Source organism: Megascapheus bottae, chromosome 1 (assembly GCF_031878675.1).
Source record: "Megascapheus bottae isolate mThoBot1 chromosome 1, mThoBot2.hap1, whole genome shotgun sequence".
Classification (NCBI taxonomy): Eukaryota; Metazoa; Chordata; class Mammalia; order Rodentia; family Geomyidae; genus Megascapheus; species Megascapheus bottae.
Window position 1 is genome coordinate 97,821,549 of NC_143509.1, and position 21,510 is coordinate 97,843,058.

A 21,510-nucleotide genomic window follows, 5' to 3' on the forward strand; every position below is an offset into this window, starting at 1 on the left:
AGACCTTAAAGGAGGACGGCCAGCGTGCGCGTGCCCGTGTGCGCGCGCGTGTCCGTGTACGCGGGTGTGCATGCGTGTGCGCAGGTGTCTGTGTGCGTGCGCGCGTGTCCGTGTGCGTGCGTGTGCGCGGGTGTCCGTGTGCGCGCGTGCGTGTACGCGGGTGTGCGTGCGTGTGCGCGGGTGTCCGTGTGCGTGCGCGCGTGTCCGTGTGCGTGTGCGTGCGCGCGCGCGCAGGCGCCGTCCCGATCGGCGCTGGACTCCGGGAACGCCCCGACGCCTCGCCCCGCCCGGCGGGCCCGCCCAGCGCGTCCCTGGGCGGAGCGGGACTGGGGTTTTGCTCCCCGCCCGCTGTCGCCGGGTGCTCCCCGGCTAACGGGGCTGGAGGATGCCTCTAGGTTGAAGCGCCGCCGCCAGGCCGCGCACACCCTCGCTGGCTGTGCCCGCCTGACCCGTCCTGGCCGCCTCCCGGGGGTCGGGTGGGGCGCAGCCCCGGGTCTGCAGGTCATCCGAGGACTCGCGGGGCGCAGCTGCGGGACAGAAGTGACCAGGTAGGGTGGGGATAGAAGGGGGACAGAGGAGGGGGCATGGGGGAGGGGCCGGAAGGGGGGACACCGGGGAGGGATCACGGGGGAGGGGGCCCTGCGCGGGGACACGAGGACACTGGAGAGGGGACATTGTGAGGGGACATTGCATGGCGAGAACGGCCAGCTCGCACACACCGGAGCTAAGGTGGCCTCCCGACCGCCGATTCCCGGAATCGCCCCCCCTCCCCCCCGCCTCTCCTCCACTCCCGACTCTGCCTCCCCGGCTTTCCTCCCAGTCCTGGGGCTCCGCCTGGAGCGGCCCGAGCTGCGTCCTGGGGACCCCCAACCTCCCCCCCCCCCGCGTCGTCCCTGGGCGCCCTGTGGCTGGGCTTCACCCTACCCCGGATTCCCGCCATCCATCGCCGCTGTGGGGGACCGTGGGGTTCGTGCGCCCGGGACGCGGGGGCCCGAGGCACTGCAGGATGTGGAGCGCTGTGGTTTGGGGGTGAACATGCCCGAGGGTCAGCTGGCCCCGGCCAAGCTGGTCCCCCTCTGGAATCGAGGGGCCTCTGATCTTTGGGGGGGCCGTTGGTGGCTTCGTTTCATTGGGGCAGTGGCTGGAGGTGGCTTTCTTGGAACCCCCTGGTGAGGTCTCCTGCGTTTGATAGCCATGTTTGAGGTGGAAAACGAACGGTCTGAGAGTGGGGTGCGGGCCTGGACCCTCTCCCTGAGCTTCGTCCCGTGTGAACCCCGGCTTCGTCCTACTGGCTGGCCCTTGTCCTGCCAGTCCACCTGGTCAGGTTTTTCAGGGAGTGGAGAGTTAGCAGAGGCCACACCAAAGATTTCCTAAAGAAAATAACTTAAAAAGGGGGAGTGGGGCCGGTGTGTGGCCTAGTGGTGGAGTGCTTGCCTCACATGCACGAAGGCCCGGGTTCCATTCCTCGGGACCACACACAGAAAAAGCTGAAAGTGGTGCTGTGGCTCAAGTGGTAGAGCTCTAGCCTTGAGAAAGCCCCCAAGGACAGTGCTCAGGCCCTGAGCTCAAGCACCAGGATGGGGAGCTAGTGCTTTAGAACTGGATGATAAAGTGGGACCTGCCTCAGGAAACAGCCTGAACTTCTAACCACTATAGCTCACTCACAGTTTGTTTATCTACTTTAAATAATATGTATAACAACTTGCATGACTGTGTGTGTGTGTGTGTGTGTGTGTGTGTGTGTGTGTGTGTGTGTGTGTGTGTACCACTTGAGCTAGACCTCTACTTCTGGCTTTTTGGTAGTTAACTGGAGATAAGAGTCTCAGACTTTAATGCATAGGCTGGCTTTGAACTGTGATCCTCAGATCTCAGCTTCCTGAATTGACAGAATTATAGGAATGAGACACCAAGCACACACACACACACACACACACACACACACACACAATTTTAGCAGCACTAAGGTTTGAATTTGGGATCCTGTGTTTGCAAGGCAGCTGCTTTACCCCTTGAATCATGCCTCTAGTCATTTACCATCACTGTTCCTAACTGAATTTTCCTCTGAAGTTTTACTTACTAGCATTGAATTATTTAAATGCTAAAGGGATTAGTATAGCTCAGTAGAGTGTTTGCCTAGGTTGCTGGAAATTATACATTGGGTCTTCAAAAAAATAAAAAGAAAACAAAGAAAAGAAGAAGTTAAGATCTATATCAGGTTTTGTTCAGGTTATTTGACAAAGAACAAATTGGTGACATCTTAAAAAAATGAAACCAACAACAACAAAAACTAGAAACAGCTGGGTGCAGGTAGCTTGTACCTATAATCCTAGCTACTCCAGGGGTTGAGATCTGAGGATTGTGTTTGAAAGCCAGACCTGTAGGAAAGCCTATGAGAATCTTACTTCCAATTAACTGCTAAAATGCTGGAAGTGGAGCTGTGACTCAAGTGGGGAAGTGGTAGAGTACTAGCCGTGAGCAAAACAGCCCAGGGACAGTGCCAAGATCCTGAGTTCAAGCCCCAAGCCTGGCGCACACACACACACACACACACAAAGAAAACCAACAACATTAAAAAGACATACACCACCCAAAAAAGTATTGTCTTAGAAGTTTTTCAGCAGTGATAGGGATTAAACCCAAGGCCTCACACTCTACCACTGATCTACATCCACAGCCCAGCAGTGCAGCTTTTAATATAATGTATATCCCTTTAACTGTAGGTACTTTTATTATAATTATATATTCCAGTAAGGCACGGCGGTATGCTTGAGACGGAGGGGTCATGAATCTGAGGCCAGCCTAGGCAACAAAACCCAGTCTCAAAAAAAAAAAAAATCCAAAAAGCAAAACAAACAAAACTATGCTGAGATTCTCTCTCTTTAAGCCCATCCCAACCTCTCACAGCATTCCAGCCAAGGAGAACACTTGAAAATTCTCCCTAATGATTGTAGGAAAGCCACATCCCACATCTCCACATACTTGGTCATTTTTCTCTTCTGACACTGGAGCCCTGAGCCCTTAGTGCAGCTCAGGAACAGCACCCAAGCTCTGAGTTCAAGCCCCATGGCTGATTAAAAAAAAAGTCATATTGGCAAATATTTAAATGGAAAATTAATTTAAAAATCTATAGAATTGTGGAAGGAATAAACTGTACTTGTTCCAGAAGAAAAAATGCAGGGCCAACTCATTTTACAAGTCCTATAAAGTACTAAAATGCAAAGTCTTTTCTTCCTCCATCTCTGTCCCAGTCTCTTTTTCTCAGTCTTATTTGTAAAAGTACTGGTGAATGGCATTCTAAAATAAAAATTATTACCATAAATCTTCTAGTTCTTTGTATTGTAGGCAAAGCCAGATGTGAAAATTAATACAAAAACTGGAAGTGTGGCTCAAGAGGTAAAGCACCAGTTTTGAGTGAAAAAAGCCAAGTGAGAGCACAAGATCCTAAGTTCAAGTACCAGAACTGGTACCTGGTATACTCAAACTTAGTACCTGGTATACTCAAATATGCATATAGTTTATGCATATTTAATAGATAGCAAATATATACATTATATAATATATATGTTATATAATCTTACATAACATAATGTAGTATTAGAATATATTTGTGATATATTTATAATACATCATATATTTAAGTATATCATATTTATATTTCTTTTTTGTTGTTGTTTTTTGCCAGTCCTGGGGCATGAATTCAGGGCCTGAGCATTGTCCTTGGGCTTTCTCAAGGCTAAAGCTCTACCACTTGAGCCACAGTACCACTTCTGGCTTTTTTTTTTTCTATGTATGTGATACCAAGGAATCAAACCCCGGTCTTTGTGCATGTGAGGTAAGCACTCTACCACTAAGCCAAACTCCCGGCCCCTATATTTATATTTCTATAAATATACATTTATATTTAACATATATATATAATGCCAATACAAGAGTACTTATATTTGGATAAAGAATTACTGAATTACTCTATTAAGAGCAGGCAAGCCATATTCATGTGGTGTAAACCAAGAACTCATAAACGAATGTAAAATAAAAGTAAAGATAGGCACCTCCTCATTCTTTACACCAAATGGATTCTCAAAATGGAAAAATAGGGTTCAGTTAGAAGCCAGTGAATGCTTCCTCTTAGCTTGGTGCATTACTAACAGGAAAATGAAGAACCTGACATGACAGGAAGTAGATAAGCACCAGAAGTCCAGCAGTTGGGAACTGAGAGCAAGCTGGTCATTGTGTTTTATAAGTCTATCCAAATGTGCAGGTGAAGAGACAAAAGTTGGTCCTTCTAGGATTTCCCACAGCTTTGCAAGTTACTGTTAGATTCCAGAAAATGACTTTCTCTGGTGCACTAAGTTCTGACATGCTGTCTGGGTGGCAACTTGTCCCTGTCTGAAAAAGTTTTGGATTTCTCTTTGGCCATAGCCATGTTGATGTTGTTCTGTTGAAGGTTTTAACAAGTAAGGATCCCTGGGAATTTGGAACTCCTCAAAGAGCATGCTCCCTCAGGCACAAGGATACAGGGGAGCCAGTGGGCGAGAGCCTCTGCCCAGTGACTCCTGGCATGCACTCCAGTGGGCCTGGCATGCGGGATCTTCTTTCTGCTACCAGCCTAGATGGACACTGGAAAGTCTGTCTTGCAGTCTCCTCTGCCAAGGGCCTCCCATTCAATCCATAACCTATAGCGTCATCCGAAGGGCTTTAAATCTCCACTCTGGTTGGGCATCAGTATAATCCTAGCTACTCAAGAGGTGAGAGATAAGGATCACAATTCAAAGCCAGCCTGAGTCCTAGAGATTTATCTCCTAATTACCACCAAAAGTTCAAGCCTCAGGACCACAGACACCAGCGCACACACACACACACACACACACACACACACACACACACACTATTTTAACTTAATGATGGTTCCCTGTTCAAAGTTAAATTTACAATTCCTCCCTGATTGGGCAGGAGAAGCTGAGCGTTGGCTGGAGTGAAAAGATGGATGGTCTAGCTCCTGGGAAGACAAGAGGTTACACAAGGATTTGGCTCATCTTTGCTGGCCTTGTAGGATCTTGTCTTTGCCTTCTTTTTTATTCTTACTTTCAAATGTTGATCATCTGATATGATTTTTTTTCAGATTAAAAGGACCTAAAAACCAGTAAAGATGCCTTTGAACTACAGGGCCCTAGCCACCTGTGCACTTCTTTGGTCTCTTCCAGGTAAGTGCCCCTTTGTGTCTTGCTCTATGGTAGCAAGCTTGTGTCAACATCACCACACAGAGTCCTGTAATGGAGCCACAAACTGATTTCCTAAGTGCAGGGTCAGATCAGCCTCCCCCCCCCCCCAACTGTTCCTTGAAAAGCTGACTACTGTGAATTTTAGGAAGACATAGATGTGTAAGAGTAGCCTAAGGAGTGATGCTATTGGGGGGGGTATCCTGTGTAAAAGTTAGTGATTCTCATTCGGAGCTCATGCCTCACACTTGTAATCCTAGCTAATTAGGAGGCCGAGATCTGAGGATCACAGTTTAAAGCTAGCTCGGGCAGAAAACTCTATGAGACTTATCTCCAGCTAACAAGCAAAAAGCTGGAAGCAAAGCTATGGCTCAAGAGGTTAAGTTCTAGCCTTAAGCACAAAAAGCTAAGGGATAGCTCTCAAACCTTACATTCAAACACTAGTATTGACACATGCACGCATACACCCACACCCACACATGCAAAGTAATTTCTTTTAATTCCCTCAGTCAAATCCGGGGCAGAATTAATCATCAGACTTCAATAGCTGGAAAGTAAGCCAACCCTCTAGTGTTCCCCTGTGGTTTATGCATTCTATTTCTGATCCATTTTTCTCTCGCTCTCTCTTCCTCTCTCTCCCTAGTTCTAATCCTGTTGCTGTATTGCTTCTATTTCAGAAGCAATGTGTTCTGTCACATGGTTGACCAGTAGGGCACCTATGAATGGGATCATGGTCTGGGTGCATGGATGATTTCCCTGGATACCATATATAAAAAATTCCAGGAACCCTACTACCCTTACAGCCATGGTTCTATCCTGGAAACAATGCTCTCCCCCACCCACCCTGATTGAGACTCATCAATTTTGATCACCAACACCCTTTTTTTCCTCTACCACCCTTAGTAGACATCCTTTCCTTTAAGATGAATTAATTAGCACTCTGCTTATTTGTATTCTGAGAGCTTTCTGTTCAGGTAAATAAGTACTTTTCAGACACTCCCTCCAGCAGGCAACCCTGGCAGTTAGTAATGTACCAGTGATCATATATTGGGATCCATTCAAGCACAACTCTTAAGGCTAGGTACTGGTGGTACCAAAGTCAGCTAAGAACCACTTGATTGAGCATTTTGGTTAGCTAAAGACAGTCTTAATTCATTCTTCATTAACACCTGTGTGCAAAAGAGTATCAACTTCTTTGAGATTAGTGGGGAGAGTAGAGTAATGGAGGGGGTGATTCTTATTGATGTACGTTGTATACCTGCATGGACATGTCAAAGTATTCTTTGTACACATAACTGATGTTAAAAATGACAACTACGAGAACAAGATTAGAAGAGAAGTATATATGGAAGCATTAAAATAAGGTAAGATAAAAGATAAATTTAGAGTACTAAGTCTAAGCTGAACCGGAGAACACAGTGTTGCTCTACTGACCTACTTTTCTTCCTCACAGTGTACATGAACCTGTTTGATCCGTCATATTCTCTCAATGGTAAGAGATGTTCGTGGTTTGAATAAATTTATTAAAAAGGTCAAAATATTTGGGTGACCATTCCAATATAAAAAATATGAGAGATTTTATTTCTGATCCCAGACCTGTTGCTTGTTTTATTAGAATCCTTTGTCTATAGAAGGAGCTAAAAGGAACTAAGCCTGGTTTTCATATGTGCCTTACAAAAAATACAATATAAGAAATAAATACTAGAGGGCTGGGAGTTTGGCCTAGTGGTTAAAGTGCTTGCCTAGCATGCATGAAGACCCGGGTTCGATTCCTCAGTACCACATACATAGAAAAAAGCCGGAAGTGGTGCTGAGGCTCAAGTGGTAGAGCTCTAGCCTTGAGAAAGTCCAAGGACAGTGCTCAGGCCCTGAGCTCAAGCCCAGGACTGGCAAAAAAAAAAAAAAAAAAAGAAAAAAAGAAATACTAGAGATTATTTTAAGACCTCTCAAAAGAATATTCAAACTCATAATATTCTTACTAATGAAGCTGCCAGCTGATGGCTCATGCCTGTAATCTACCTCTTTAGGAGGCTGAGATCTGAGGATCATGGTTTGAAGCCAGCCTAAGCAGGAAAGTCTGTGAGACTCGTATCTCCAGTTAACCACCAAAAGAGCTGAAAGTGGAACTGGGGCTTAAATGGTAGAGCACTAGTCTTGAGCAAAAAAGCCCACAGGGACAGTGCCCACGCATGAAAAACAAACCAAAGAACAATCATGCCCATTGCGTTCTAAATCCTGAGCTAGACACTGGTGGTTCATACCTGTACTCCTAGCTACTCAGGAGGCTGAGATCTGAGAAGTGTGGTTCAAAGCCAGTCTGAACAGAAAAGTCCTTAAGACTTTTCAGAAGTGGAGGTGTGGCTTAATTGACAGAGCATCAGACGTTGAGTTCAAGCCCCATGGTGGTGTGCTCATGCACACACACACACACACACACACACAATGGTATAAGGCAGGATTGGACAGGTGGAGTGTTAGAGTCTCATTTGTCACCCACTTCCCAGTACACAACACTGACTCTTAAGTACTTAGTTCAACACTGCTTAAGCTAAATGCTTAGAAGAGGCTACTTCCCACAAACATTCTACAGCTCTCCTTTTTGTGACCAGGGAAATAAGTACAGAGGGGAGTCCAGAGGGATCTGGGAGCAGAACTGAGAAAATGGAGGGGAAATGAGGGAGACAAGAAATACACAGCAGAGTCCAAGAACTGAATTAGTTTGGCCCAGTGAGAGAGTCAGGAATTGGGTGAACCCTTTTATCCATTTTAGTGTACCCGTGCGCACACGGTATGCTGGGAGTTGGCCTTGAACTCAGGACCTCATGCTCTTCCTTAGGTTTTTCACACAAGGCTGACACTCTACCATTTGTGTCACATGTCCGCTACCAGCTTTTGGTGGTTAATTGGAGATCAGTGTCTCATAGATTTTCCTACTCAGACTGGCTTTGAACCTGGATCCTCATATCTCAGCCTCCTAAGTAGCTAGGGTTACAGGCAGGCGCTGCCATGGACTCAAATTCCGTTTACAGATTGTGAATTTTCAATTTCTAATGTGCACCTCTCTGTCAGTAGTTTGCTTGTTAATTAAGTAAATTAGTTCATTTCCCATGTCCATTAGACTTCCTATGTTTCTAAGAACTCAAGACTCTGGAGGGATTCTGTCTTCATGTTCCAAGGGAAAAATAGAACAATAGAACAAAGTGTAGCCCTTGTCCCTATGTCAGCTCCATTTTTTTTTTCCTTCCTGGTTTTTCTTTAGGGTTTTCAGAGGACTTTTGTGGTTTGAAACTGACAGTTCAAAATTTTCGGCTCATTTTATCATGGGAATTAGAAAATGCTTCTGTTGTACCAACTCACTATACACTGCAATACACAGTCATGAGGTTGGTTGAAATTTCATTTTGGTCTTGGTAAAGTATTATCTTTCCATTATATACTCTCTCCCAATCCCTCTTTCTTTTTCCTCTTTCTCACACTTGCTCCTTCTTGTTTGGTTTTTATACAAGACCTTAAAAGATCAAAGGCAAAACACCTATCCTGTGTGTGTGTGTGTGTGTGTGTGTGTGTGTGTGTGTGTGTGTGTGTGTTTGCACATGTGCGCATAAAAGCATGCCAAAACTGGAGCTTGAACTCAAGGTCAAGGCTTCACGATCTCACGTGGCCTTTTTTGTTTATTTCTTTTTTCTCAAAGCAAACGCTCTACCTCTTAAACCACAACTCCAGATCCAACGTTTTGCTGGTTAATTTGAGCTAAGACTTTTCTGCTCAGCCTGGCTTCGAACTGCAATCCTCACACCTCAGTCTCCTGAGTAGTTAAAATTTATAGGCGTGAGTCACCAGTGCCTAGCATATTTAATTCAGTTGAATAATTTAACAATCCAAAGGTGTTTTTTGATAAAGCTTGTATTTATAACCTGAACCAAATTGCATAGTCAGGATCTCATGAGCAAAGTAATCAATCGCTGGGTACCTTTTCCCAGTGAATTCTCAAATTAAGCCAAGTTGAATGTTTAAAAGTCCTCTGTTTTCCAGCGGTACAAAGCTCTTCTTACCATGTGGATGGCTTATGTTCACTTTTTTCTTATTCATGCAAGCAAATGGGACACCATAAAACTGTCTGGCAGGCCTGGGTCATCCAAAGTCAGTCTCCCACCAGTTTGCCTCATGTCCCAGAACACAGCCTCTCGAAGTGTGTGCTTCTTGCTTCGGGTTGTTAGAGGGAATAAGAATGGATGGAGTCTCTTTCTGCCCTGTTTTGACTCAGTAGACCCTGAAATGTCCTTCTGTTGGTTGTGTACTTGTTTATCTTCCTGTGCAGGAATGCTTTTTGTGAGTTCTTCAGGCTCTTTGCATTGGTTGATCACATATTTTATCTGCCTCCCTTTCTGAAGTTAGGAGGCCCATGTGGCCTTCAGCCAAAGAGAAAGAAGGATCCTCAGAGGTGGTAGCCCTAAATGTCCTAGAGCAGGAGGGAGATCTGAGGCCTCTTACTGGGGAAGCAAGTGTTTACTGAGGACCTACTACATCCAGGGAATTCAGCCAGGAAGCAAAGTCCCTGCCCTCAGGGAGGGACAATTCTGAAAATGGATGGAGACTTTATGAAACAAATAAAGGTTTAATGTGGCAGGTGGAGGGAAGCACTATACAATGTAAGGATGTGGGAGAGACGGCGTGTAAAAGAGCTCCATTTTAAAATAAGGTGTTTTAGCCTGGCACTGGTGGCTCAAGCCTATAATCCTAGCTCCTTAAGCATCAAGGTCTAAGGACCATGCTTTCAAAACCTAACAGGAAGGTCTATGACCTGGCAAAGAACTGGAAGTGGTGAGAAGCAAGCAGAGAGTGGATTCTTGTTCTCAGGACAGTATGAAATAAGGCTAGGAACAACAGAAAACTTGAGCAAGAGCCAGTTTTCCATCCTAGCTCTGGGTTTGGAGCTGAGGTGGGGGGGGTCTCCTTTTATCCCCTTCTTAGAAACTAAGGACTAGGGAAAGGGTCAGATGATTTTCCAGAAATCCAGGAACATTCCAGAAGACTCCAGGAAGTCTAAAGCTTTCAGGTGTGATGGGTAATTGGGCCTCTGGGGGAGTAAGCAGCACAGAAAGTCAGGAAGGTCACTGGATTTTTATTTTATTTTTTCAATCAGTGGAACTTGTGGCTCAAGTGGTAGAACACTAGCCTTGAGTGAGAAAGCTAAGGGACAGTGCCAAGGCCCTGAGTTCAAGCCCCATTATTGCATAAAAGCAGTGGTGACAGCAGAGGGTGTGGTACAGTGGTATTTGGGTAGTGTCCTAAAGGATCTGAGGTGAGACACAGAACATGGATTTGCCCTGTCTACATGCTAAAGTTTTCCTTTTTCCCTTGCTCTACAAAGTAAACTGGAAGATGCGAAGGCCATTGGGAACTGTACAAACATCACAAGCTCATTTTGCGATGTCACAGATGTGTGGGAAGAGATGCACGAGACCTATATTCCCTTGTTGGAGGGGTTCCGTGGGAACACGGCACTGCTACACTGTGTGGGCAGTGTCTTGGCTACCAACTGTGAGTCAGTGGCTCTCTCAGCCTCATCAAGATCATCTCTATTTATTCTGCCATAGATAGGAAGCTCTGCAATGGTGTCTTAGGACAAAGGTGGCTCTTTCCTTCCCTATCACTTCTTACTTGTGCAACTGAAGCTCCTTATTTTGTGGCTAAAAAGTGGAAGCTAGCTAGGTGCCTCTGACCCATGTCTGTATTCTGAGCTATGTGAGAGGCTGAGATAGGAGGATCATGGTCCAAAATCAGAAGATGAAGAGGAGGAGGAGAAGGGGGAGGTAGAGGGGTGAGGAAGAGGAGAAGGAAGAGGAAGAAGGGGAAGAGGAAGGAGAAGAAGGAGAAGAAGAAAGCGGAGGCAGAGTCTTATCTCCAATTTACCAGCAAACAGCTAGAAGTGGATGCATGGCTTAAGTAGTAGATCACCAGTCTTGAGTGAAAAGCCAAGTGAGAGCACAAGACCCTGAGTTCAAGCCCCAGTACCATCACCAAAAAATTAAAAGATTTGGGAAAGAGAGCTTGTTAGGTAGACAGTGACACATACTGAGGTTGGTTTCTGTCTTTGTTTTCTAAACAGTGTCTTTTGAGCCACCTGAGTTTGGCATTGTCGGCTTTACCGACCACATTAATGTGACAGTGACATTTCCATCTGTCATTCCCAAGATTTATGGGAAAGATATTTCTCATCATTTATCCCTCGTCATCAAGGAACACTCTGAAGAGATGGTGAGGGTGGTAAGTGGTCTCTGTGCTGGGGTCACTCTGGGAAAGAAGTCTCGGTTCATCCATTGCAGAAACACATCCCGTGCTCAAATCAGAGGACCCAAAAGAAGACAGGCATATGTGCACACAGGGGTGCTGGGCAGATCTCAGTAAGCCAGGGTAAGATCTCAGAAAGAGTGCTTTCACTGAGCCATATGTGACAGACATGTGACAAACTTCTCCAGTCTTCACACTGCTGGGGGAGGTTCTGCCCCTGCTGGTTTCCCTGAAGGACCACAGCTATGAGACAGACCAGAATATTCCATCCCCAGAGAACTGAAATGGACAAAGCATGCTCATGGGTGGGCCTCTGTTAGAATAAGCCTGTACCAACTAGAAAACCCTTGCAAGAACCAGATGCTGGTGACTCACCCCTGTAATCCCAGCTACTCAGGAGTCTGAGATCTGAGGGTCCCAGTTCAAAGCCAGCCTGGGCAGAAAAATATATAAATAGAATCATATCTCCAAATAACCAGCAAAAGCTGGAAGTGGAGCTATGGCTCAAGTGGTAGAGTACCAGCCTTGAATGGAAAAGCTAAGGGACAGTGTCCGGGCCCTGACATCAAGCCACCAGTACTGGTATGAAACACACACACACACACACACACACACACACACACACGCACGCACGCACTCCAAATTCTTATCAATGTCTTACTGATTTTCTTGCTTCTTTTTACAGCATAAACTCCAAATAAATGGAAGCATCAGTGGAAATTTCAGCCATGTCATTGATAATTTAATTCCAAACACAAACTACTGCATATCTGTTTATTTTGAGCCTAAAGGTGTGGGAAAAGTAATAAGATCTCCTTTAAAGTGCACCCTCCTTCAACCTGGCCAGGAATCAGGTAGGGTTTAGTTTCTGAAAATTCATATGATCCAAATGCATGCTTCTGTTTGAAAGGAAAACTCTCTTGGAAGAATATGAATTTCATGGTGGGGTGCTACAGGTCTTAGCAGGGAGACCTTCTCTGCTGGTCAGTCTCTGAACTATGTGGTAGTCCATTTTTTCCTCAGTCTACCATTAAAGGATGATACAATATATGTCTTTCTGAGTTCAGACTCTTTCTAGAAGTAGACACTCTTATTTTAGAGAAACAAACTGAGTGCTGTGGGTCTTTTGGTTGGCCATTGTTCAAGCCCAACGCCGGAAGGTTTGGAGGTGGAGACACTATGGTTGGGTGCAGATGCAGCCTGGCTCTCAGGATGGTGTGAACCTTGCCCATCACTGATGAAGGCAGAAAGCTCTTCTGTTGCAGATACCCAGACAGTAAACTCTGTGATCCAGAACCTTCCTTTCTCTGCAGAAGGAAGCTGCAAGACAGCCAGCTTAGGAGCCTCCCCTGCACAGAATCTGCGCAGTCTACAGCTGTTTTACCAAAGGGGGGAAAATCTTAGAATATCTTCTTTGAAGAAGCCCTAAATTTGCCAGCCCCATTGGATGTGTCTTTCGTGTTTTAATTACCGGAGTAAAATACGGTTGATTTACAAGGAACTGACCTTAAGGGATACGGTTATTCGTAATTTGGGTGAACTACTCTTTAACACCACCTGGTGCTAAAGGTGTTGTGATAAACAGTTTGATTTCCATTCTAAAGTGTTTCTCACTTCAAACAAGTCAAGAAGATACAGATTGATTTTTAATGGAAAAAGTTATCTCAAACTTTTAGCTTCAATTGCTTGTATTTATTTATTTTTGTGCCAATACTTGGACTTGAACTCAAGATTTTACACTCTCTCTTAGTTATTTTTTTTTTCCTGAAAGGTGATACTTTACCACTTAAGCCACATATCCATTTCTGGCTTTTCGCTGGCTAAATGGAGATAGAAGTCTCATGGTCTTTGCCTGAATGGCTTCAAACTCTGATCATCAGATCTCAGACTCTTTTTTTTTTTAATTTTTTTTTATTGTAATTAGTAAAAGGGTTACATGATATTTGCCAGATAGAAGGTTCATTAATTCACATACATTGATACCCTTTCACACATCTTGGTACCCATTTCCCTCCCCCCCCCCACACCCCCAGATCTCAGACTCTTGAGTAGCAGGTTTACAAGCATGAGCCACTGAGACCTGTCTTCACTTGTGTTTATAATATCAATTACATATTGATATTCTACATCAGTATGCTTGTATGCTGATAGCTCTTACGTAAAGATAAACCCAGACCAAGCCTGTACATTTATGTTCAACATCAGTTCTCAGACTCCAAGTAGGGGTCTAGTATTTCAATTCATTTTTGATTCCCACAATCCAAAGTGAGCTAAGTACCCCCACAAAATCAGGATGCCCACCCCACAGATGCCAGCCACAAGCACCAGGTCCTCAGAGTACTTGGACTCCTGTCTAACTTGCCTATAAGCTTAGGGGCTCCCCAGGCTTTCTCTTATGCTCAAATAGTTTACTGAAGCTACTGAAGTACTCTAGGACCTAAGGAAAGGAGTTGGTCATGGAGAAAGTTCCAAACTTATGATTGCCATTGTGTTACAATCACCCAAGCGTCCATCTCCATGGAGTTATATCACACACCTTCCTCGCACCTCAGACTTATTCATTCACTTTAGAGCCCCCTAAACCTTGGGGATGAGGAGTTTTGTTGCGTTCCTTTCGTTATGTAGACTGACTACATCATTAGCCACAGGATGTTGGAGGTTATCTTCTCTCAAGAGGGGAAAATGGTGAGCTGCCTTCGCTACAATGCCACCCCTGAAATGTAACCCATAATAGCATGGATGAGCCTGTGAGAGCAGAGCCTGTCTGACCCAAATACCTCTCAAAGAGCTTAGCTCCCACGATGGTTATAGTGACAGTCAAATTCCAGCATGAGTTCTGTGGCATCGCAGTTCCCCCTGACTCTTCTGTAGCAAAGGGTCATGATCCGCATGCCCTGAGGTCATTCCATCTGCCGAGCTCTTGCACCCACTCACCAAGACCATTCAAGCGCAGCTGTCCCAAGGAACCACAGAAGTTGGGATAACATGTCAGATCTCCTCTCTGTCCACTGGCTTCCTCAGTTACTCTCAACCAGTCAAACTCAACCCAAACAAATGTGCGTGCTGAGATGTCTTAGGACACCTGACACCAGTATTGACGTGAACTACGGCAAACATTGCCATGTCAGACCAGTTGACACAGGGTGATTTTGGCCCAGTGGTCTGGCCAGCTGCCTTCCCCTTGACCAACCCCAATTCATCGGCTGGCTCTTTCAGTAAAGCCCTACGGAAAGCTGCATGTGTTCATTTGGGTAAATGTTGGCTGATGATGAAATTCCATTCTGGATGTTGGAGGCAGCAGTGAAGAAGACTAACCTTGATATCATGGAGTTTAAACTGTAGCAGGAAACTAAATAAGGTTTGAAAAAACATAGAGCTGGACACATGCCTTTAATCCCAGCTACACAAGAGGCTGAAATCTAAGGTTCATAGTTCAAAGCCAACCTGGGCAAGAAAAGTCTGAGAGACTTTAATCTCCAGTTAATCATCAAAAAGCTGGAAGTGGAGCTGTGGCTCAAGTGGTAGAGCACCAACCTTGAGCAATTAAGCTAAGGGACAGTACCCAGGCCCTGAGTGCAAGTCTCAGTACTGATACCAAAATAAATAAATAAATAAAAATTAAAAGTTGGACTGCATAACCCATTTGTATTTTTTCTCTTCTTTACTTTTACTGAGGCTTTGGTTGAAGGATTAACACCAATAAAGATTTTCTGGAAATGTAAGAGAGTTTTCATCTTATGTCACTATTTCTTCTCAGTTCAGACATACTTGGAATGAAGAAGCTGAAATTTTCCAAAAGGAATTTTGACAAAGGGAAACTCTTAGAGCCAAGTGATTCCGGAAAGGCCTGATTTGGTTTATGATATGGCCTCAGAATGGCCCAATTGATTTTTCCAGACAAACTTCCCTTCCTCCACCTCTCCTGCAGTCATGAACTGGTGATGTTGCAGATGTGCCTGATATGACAGAAAAAAATGACCTCACTTTATTTAATTTGGTCCATTAATTAAAAAGTCTCAGTTAGTGGCAACTATATTGTAACCAGAAAACATCAACTGAACAAATTTTCTACCTTGAAAGACTAAACATAAGCCAGGCACTGGTCGCTCACACCTGTAATCCTAGCTACTTAGAAGGCTGAGATCTGAAGATCAAAGTTCAAATCAGCTTGGGCAAAAAAGTCTGAAAGTCTCTTATCTCCAATTAACCAGCAACAAGACAGACATGGAGGTGTGGGTCAAATGGCATATCACCAGCCTTGAGTGAAAAAAAAATGAGATTCAGAGTTCAAATCTCAGTGGTAGCACACACGTACACACACATACACACACTACACATGAGTCTACTCTCCATTCTTTGTTATTTCACAATGTAATTTTCTTTTCATTTCAGCTTCCTCGGTTTCAAATCTTCTAACACTGGGGCTGGGAGTTTGGCCTAGTGGTAGAGTGCTTGCCTAGCATGCATGAAGACCCGGGTTTGAGTCCTCAGTACCACATACATAGAAAAGTCAGAAGTGGTGCTGTGGCTCAAGTGATAGAGCTCTAGCCTTGAGAAAGCCCAAGGACAGTGCTCAGGCCCTGAGCTCACAGCCAGTACTGGCAAAAAAAAAAATCGTAACACCAGACCAAAAGTCTACTGATTTCCATCAGTGACCCCTTTATCAGATTTCTTTTAAGGTAAGGTTATTTATCTTCTCTCCAACAGGGTCATCAGAATCTGCCAAAGCAGGAAGGCTGATCGCCATGGTTTTGATAGTGGTAGTGGTAGTCTTTGTCATCATCATTGAAATGTTGAGACGAGTTGGTTATATCTGCTTAAAAAGTAAACTCCCCGAAGTCTTGGTACGTAATGTAATTTCTTTGTTTTTATTTTTTTTAACTTTTTCTAGCTTTTATTTTGTAAATTTAAGTGTTTTTATTATATACTTGAATGTTTTCACAGAAGAGAGTCTCATTTTCCAAACCCACCAGTGAGTTTTATCAGTCTGGAAAAACAAACTTTGCAATTGTAAGTCATCTTATGTTGATAGGTTGTCCATGTATTCTCAAATTCCCTCATTATCAATGTCTCAGAATTAGTATATTAATGTATTATTCAGCCATTTTCCATCTATGGAGCATTAAGGACTTTTTTCTCCTTTTGTTTTTTTTTCCCTTTCTCTTCTTTTATTCTTTGGCCATTATAAATAGTGTAATGAAGTTGTGTGTGTGTGTCTGTTTGTCTATTTGTGTCTCTGTTCGGGTCTGTGTGTTGGTATTGAGGCTTGAATTCAAGGCTTCATGCTTTGGCGAGGTTTTCTTTTCCTCAAAACCAGCACTCTGCCGCTTGAGCCATACCTCCAGTTCTGGCTGGCATTTTTCGGGTTAACTGGAAATAAAAGTCTCATGATTTGTTTGCCTAGGCTGCCTTCAAACTGTGATCCTGAGATCCCAGCTTTCCTAAGCAGCTAGGATTATAGGCATGAGCCACGACACTGAGCTCGCAATGGAAATTTCTATAGAGATTATCTTTTTATTATGGGTTATTTGAACTAACATAAGTACAAAGTAAATTTATCTTATAAGTAATTAAATTACGATTCTGGCAATAGTGTACACATTTGCTCCAAAGTACCAGCAATATTGATTGATCGATTGATTTTACTGGTCTTGGGGCTTGAATTCAGGGCCTGGGCACTGTCGCTGAGCTCTTTCCCTCAAGATTATTATTCTACCAGTTGAGCCACAGCACCGCTTCTGGCTTTTTCTGTGCATGTCGTACTGAGGAATTGAACCCACCAGGGCTTCATGCAGGTTTAGCAAGCACTTGACCACTAGGCCACATTCCCAGCCCCTTTACAATAATTTTTTTTATAACTTCAATTGTAATAGTAACAAAAAAAAAGTTTAATGAATAAATCAAGCAGATGATGTACATGGTCATTGTGGAGGAAATTATCAATCTCATGAAAACATTAACACTACAGTGAGTGTTACTTATCAGTAGGAAAAGGACGATCTAGTCAATAAAGTTTATCTGTGTTAGGGAAATGACATTGGCTCTCTACCTCACACCACACACAAATTCCAGCTCCAGGTAAATCTAAGACTCTAATATGAAAGGCAGTGCTGTTAAGGTTTTAAAAGGCAATGTCTACAGCCTTATTTGGCCTGCAGAGTTTTTATTTTATAATGGTCACTCAGTAGAACCTATACTTCAAATTCCGAATTATCGAGAAAGTCAACACTTGGTTATGACATAGGCTGTGCCTAACTGTAGGCTAATGTAGGTGGTGTGGGCCTCTTAAAGCCTAGGCAAGGTTAACTTATTGATTGATCAGTAGCTTACATATATTAGGCATATTTTCAGCACACAGTGTTTTCACCTTACTATGTTTCTTGGGTCAGAATTATATCATGAGTCAAAGAGCATGGCTACAGGAGATTTTATATGTCTTTGGGGTAATGTGACTTTTTGTGTCTATACACATGGAAGTCTATTGTTTTAGACACAAGAAGAAAAATATATAAACAAAAAAAGGATATTTTCTTTTTTTGGGGGGGAGGGCTTGAACTCGGCCTGGGTGCTGACCCTGAGCTCTTCAGCTCAAGGCTGCCACCCTACCCCTGAGCCACAGCCCCACTTCCTGTTTTTTAGTGATTAATTGGAGATAAGCGTCTCATAAACTTTAGTGCCTGGGCTGGCTTTGAACTGTAATCCTCAGCCTCCTGAGTAGCTGGGATTACAGGAGTGAGCTACTTCACCCAGCTAAAAGGATATTTTCTTATACTAAACTTCATCATTCCTCTTTAAAAAGGTATCATAAGCCGGGTACATGAAGTAAAATGATAATCCATAGATTATGGAAAATATGTATAAAAATAATTGATAAGCCCAATGCCAGTGACTCAACTAGCTACTCAGAAGGCTGACATCCAGAGGATCCTGATTTGAAGCTACCTGTGCAGAAAAATCCATGAGAGTCCATTTCCAAAATAACTAGCAAAAGGAAGGTTAGAGGTTTGGCTCAAATGATAGACAGCTGAGCAAACAAGCTGAGCAAATGAGAGGCCCTGAATTCAAGTTCCAATACCGTGGAAAACAAAATCTTTTCTTATATAGACTTTGTATTCTAAAGTTTTTGCAACAATTTATTTTTTAATATAACAGGGTTAAAGTGGGGAGAAATAGAAACATAAAAAATGTTAAAAACTCAAAAGGTGTTTTCATCTATAGTTTTCCAAGCTGGGAGAATAGACAACTGTCTTATCAGTCCAGAGATCTCTTTGTTGATGTTGTTTTTGTTGGTCCTGGGGATTGAATTCCGGGTCTGGGCACTCTCCCTGAACTCCCCTGTTCTAGGGTAGCACTCTACCACTTGAGCTACAGTGTCACTTATGATTTCCTGGTGGTTAATTGGAGATAAGAGTTTCAGAGTCTCAAGAACTTTCCTGCCTGGGTTGGCTTCAAACCAGGATCCTCAGATCTCAACCTGTCCAGTAGTTAGGATAACAAGTGTGACCCAGCTTAAATAAGAATTTTTAATACTATAACCTACTTTGTCCAAGACTGGGAGGGCTATCAGGGAGTCTTTGAGTGTGAGAGGGATTTCTTTCCTGGTTTACTTCTGGTGTTTATAACCAGGTCCTGGGCTATCTCACCTAGGGCCTTTGTTATCACCTTCATGGGTAACAACAAACCTAAAGAGCACAGCCATGTCTGGATAGATTCCCTCCCCCACCCCATACCCTCACCTCTGGTGTCCTGTAATCCTCGCTACTCAGGAGGCTAGAGAGTCACACTTCAAAGCGAGCCAGGTTAGGAAAGTCTGTGAGACTCCTATCTCTACCAAACCAGCAAAAACACAAAAGTGGAGCCTTGAACAAAAAAGCCAAGCCAGAGCATGAGTACCAAAGCAAACCAACAACAATGGAAAGCCATAGCAAACATAAGTGACAGTCTGTCTCTCTTCCCCTCCCCTCCCTCTCAGAATTTCCAAGACTTCTTCACCTGGCACTTCTTGGAACTGCCAGTCTTGGAAGCAGTGGATGTAGTGGAGGTGATCGCCATCCACAGAAAGAAGAAAGTGTGGGATTATAATTACGACGAGGACAGTGACAGTGATAATGAAGTGGTTCCTAAGGCAAATGCTGCTGGCTATACCATGCATGGACTCCTGGGCTGCCTTCTGAGCCAGGATCCGGCCTCCTCCACTCCTTCCCAGTGGTCCCAGCTCAAAGACCCAGATGCTGAAGAATCTGATGCGGCTGAAGAATCTGATGTGGCTGGAGCTGCGCTGGACACTCCCACAGGGCCAGAGCCTCAACCCTGGCAGTCAGGAGACTCAAGCGAACCCTGTGAGAGAAGAGACAGTCTGCCCCAGGACCCCTTCTTTGAGGACAGTAGCAGCTCCCCTAGAGGGACTGGAAACAGAATTATCTTCAATGTGGATTTAAACTCTGTATTCTTGAGAGTTACCGACAAAGACGTGGATGAAGTCAGTCTGGTGTCATCTCTGGCAGAAGAGATGGTGGACCCAGAAGAGGAAACTGAGGAAGGACAGCCCAGTGTGCTGGGAACCAGTAGGGAGAGGACACAGCCTGCTCACCCTAGCACCTCCTCCCAGTGCCTGTGGACAGACGATGCTCTGTCTGACCAAAGTGACCCCGACCCAGACATCCAGGATGGTTATATCATGAGGTGATTTCCAAGGCTCCCCATGAGAACTGACAAGTACCCCCCAAGCATTCCTGCACCCCATTCACCTGGGTCCGCCTGCCAGAGTCAAGGAGGGAAGGAAGCAGGAACTGCAGATCCATCCCGTTCTTCCAGGCTACCTCATCTGTGCAGGCCCCCAGTATTTATGGGAATCACTGTACTGTTCAATGTGATGTTACAAGTCCAGAGTGATGTGTTGGAGGAGGGGAGGGAGGGGACCGGACCCTGCCCTGCTAATGCTTACTCTAACACAATTCACTTTGCATGCCAGTTCCACAGTGGTTTTCAGGGTGGTAGAGGCCCCCAGACTGGGATATTTCTGGGAAATAATTAAATTGGGCCAGGTGCCTCTGGTTCACGCCTATAATCCCAGTTACCCAGGAAGCCAACGGCTGGGGATTGCAATGCAAAGCTAGCCCTCTGGGAGACTCTTATCTCCAGTTAACCACTAAAAAGATGGAAATGCAGGTGTGGCTCCAGTGGTAGAGCATTAGTTTTAAAAAGCTAAGGAACAGTGCCAAAGCCCTGAGTTTAAGCCCTAGTACTGGCCCAAATTGTAAAGTAAAAATAAGAAGTGCTATAAATCATCAGAGTAGATGAAAAGTGGAATATGTCCCCCCTCATTGCCCTCATCCCCAAAAGCCAGTTTTTAAATAAATGGAGAAAAACAAACTATATAGGATCTTAGTTCAAGGATAAAATAGAGTACTTGCGTAATTGCCTCAAGTGGAATGGGGGGGGGCAATGAATGGCTGTCAATGCTTGTAATCTCAGCTGCTGAAAGAGATGGGAAGGCACAAAGATGACACATTCCATGGTTAACAAGTAAATCAAAGTAAAAGCAGAGGTGGGGGCTGGGTATTGTTTCACTGACAGAGCCCCTGCTTCACGTGCCCAAGGCCCCGGGGTTCGAACCCAGTTTAAAAAATAATAAAAAAGGTATAAGGAAGAAAGCCACACTAAAAAGACCATAATCCATTTCTTTGTCATCCGAATCTAGCTGTTTTGAGCCATTCACGATGTTTTGAGAGGACCCCCTGTAACTGCATACATCCACTCCCAGTCTTAATTTTTATTAATTTTTTTTTACTTTTTTAAAGACTTTTTGTATGCTGTCGGAGTTTGGGTAAAGATAATACAATAACGTCTTTATACAACATGTGTGGTCTTCGCAATGATTTCTTGGTGCGTCTCGTTTGCAATCCCCTTTCCATGTCTGGATTACCCGTTGCCCTGTTGGTCTTCAGCGGCCTGGGGTCTGGGACGTGGGGACCCCCGGGCTCCCCGCCCCCCAGCCATCGGA

The 21,510-nt window shown here is 44.4% G+C and overlaps 1 protein-coding gene across 2 annotated transcripts; it reads left to right on the top strand.

The window, feature by feature from the left end:
* The first annotated feature begins 332 nt into the window (after positions 1-332).
* Ifnar2 (interferon alpha and beta receptor subunit 2) lies at positions 333-21,364 on the top strand. 2 transcript variants are annotated; one of them, XM_090348833.1, is made up of 10 exons: positions 333-548; positions 5,120-5,201; positions 6,670-6,708; positions 8,476-8,599; positions 10,588-10,757; positions 11,326-11,483; positions 12,193-12,361; positions 16,215-16,351; positions 16,452-16,517; positions 19,480-21,364. In XM_090348833.1, exons 2-10 carry the CDS (start codon positions 5,147-5,149, stop codon positions 20,191-20,193), a joined length of 1,632 nt encoding a protein of 543 aa, XP_090204959.1. In that variant the 5' UTR covers positions 333-548; positions 5,120-5,146; the 3' UTR covers positions 20,194-21,364. The 2 variants fall into 2 exon arrangements, with proteins under 2 accessions (XP_090204959.1, XP_090204966.1); XM_090348840.1 differs by lacking the exon at positions 16,452-16,517 and having other exon boundaries at positions 334-548.
* The last annotated feature ends 146 nt before the right edge of the window (positions 21,365-21,510 follow it).

Coding starts and splice junctions, on each gene's coding strand:
- Ifnar2 (XM_090348833.1), top strand. CDS start 5,147: ATGCCTTTGAACTACAGGGCCCTAGCCACCTGTGCACTTCTTTGGTCT. Junction 16,352..16,451: donor GTAAACTCCCCGAAGTCTTG/GTACGTAATGTA, acceptor ATGTTTTCACAG/AAGAGAGTCTCATTTTCCAA. Junction 16,518..19,479: donor GAAAAACAAACTTTGCAATT/GTAAGTCATCTT, acceptor CCTCCCTCTCAG/AATTTCCAAGACTTCTTCAC.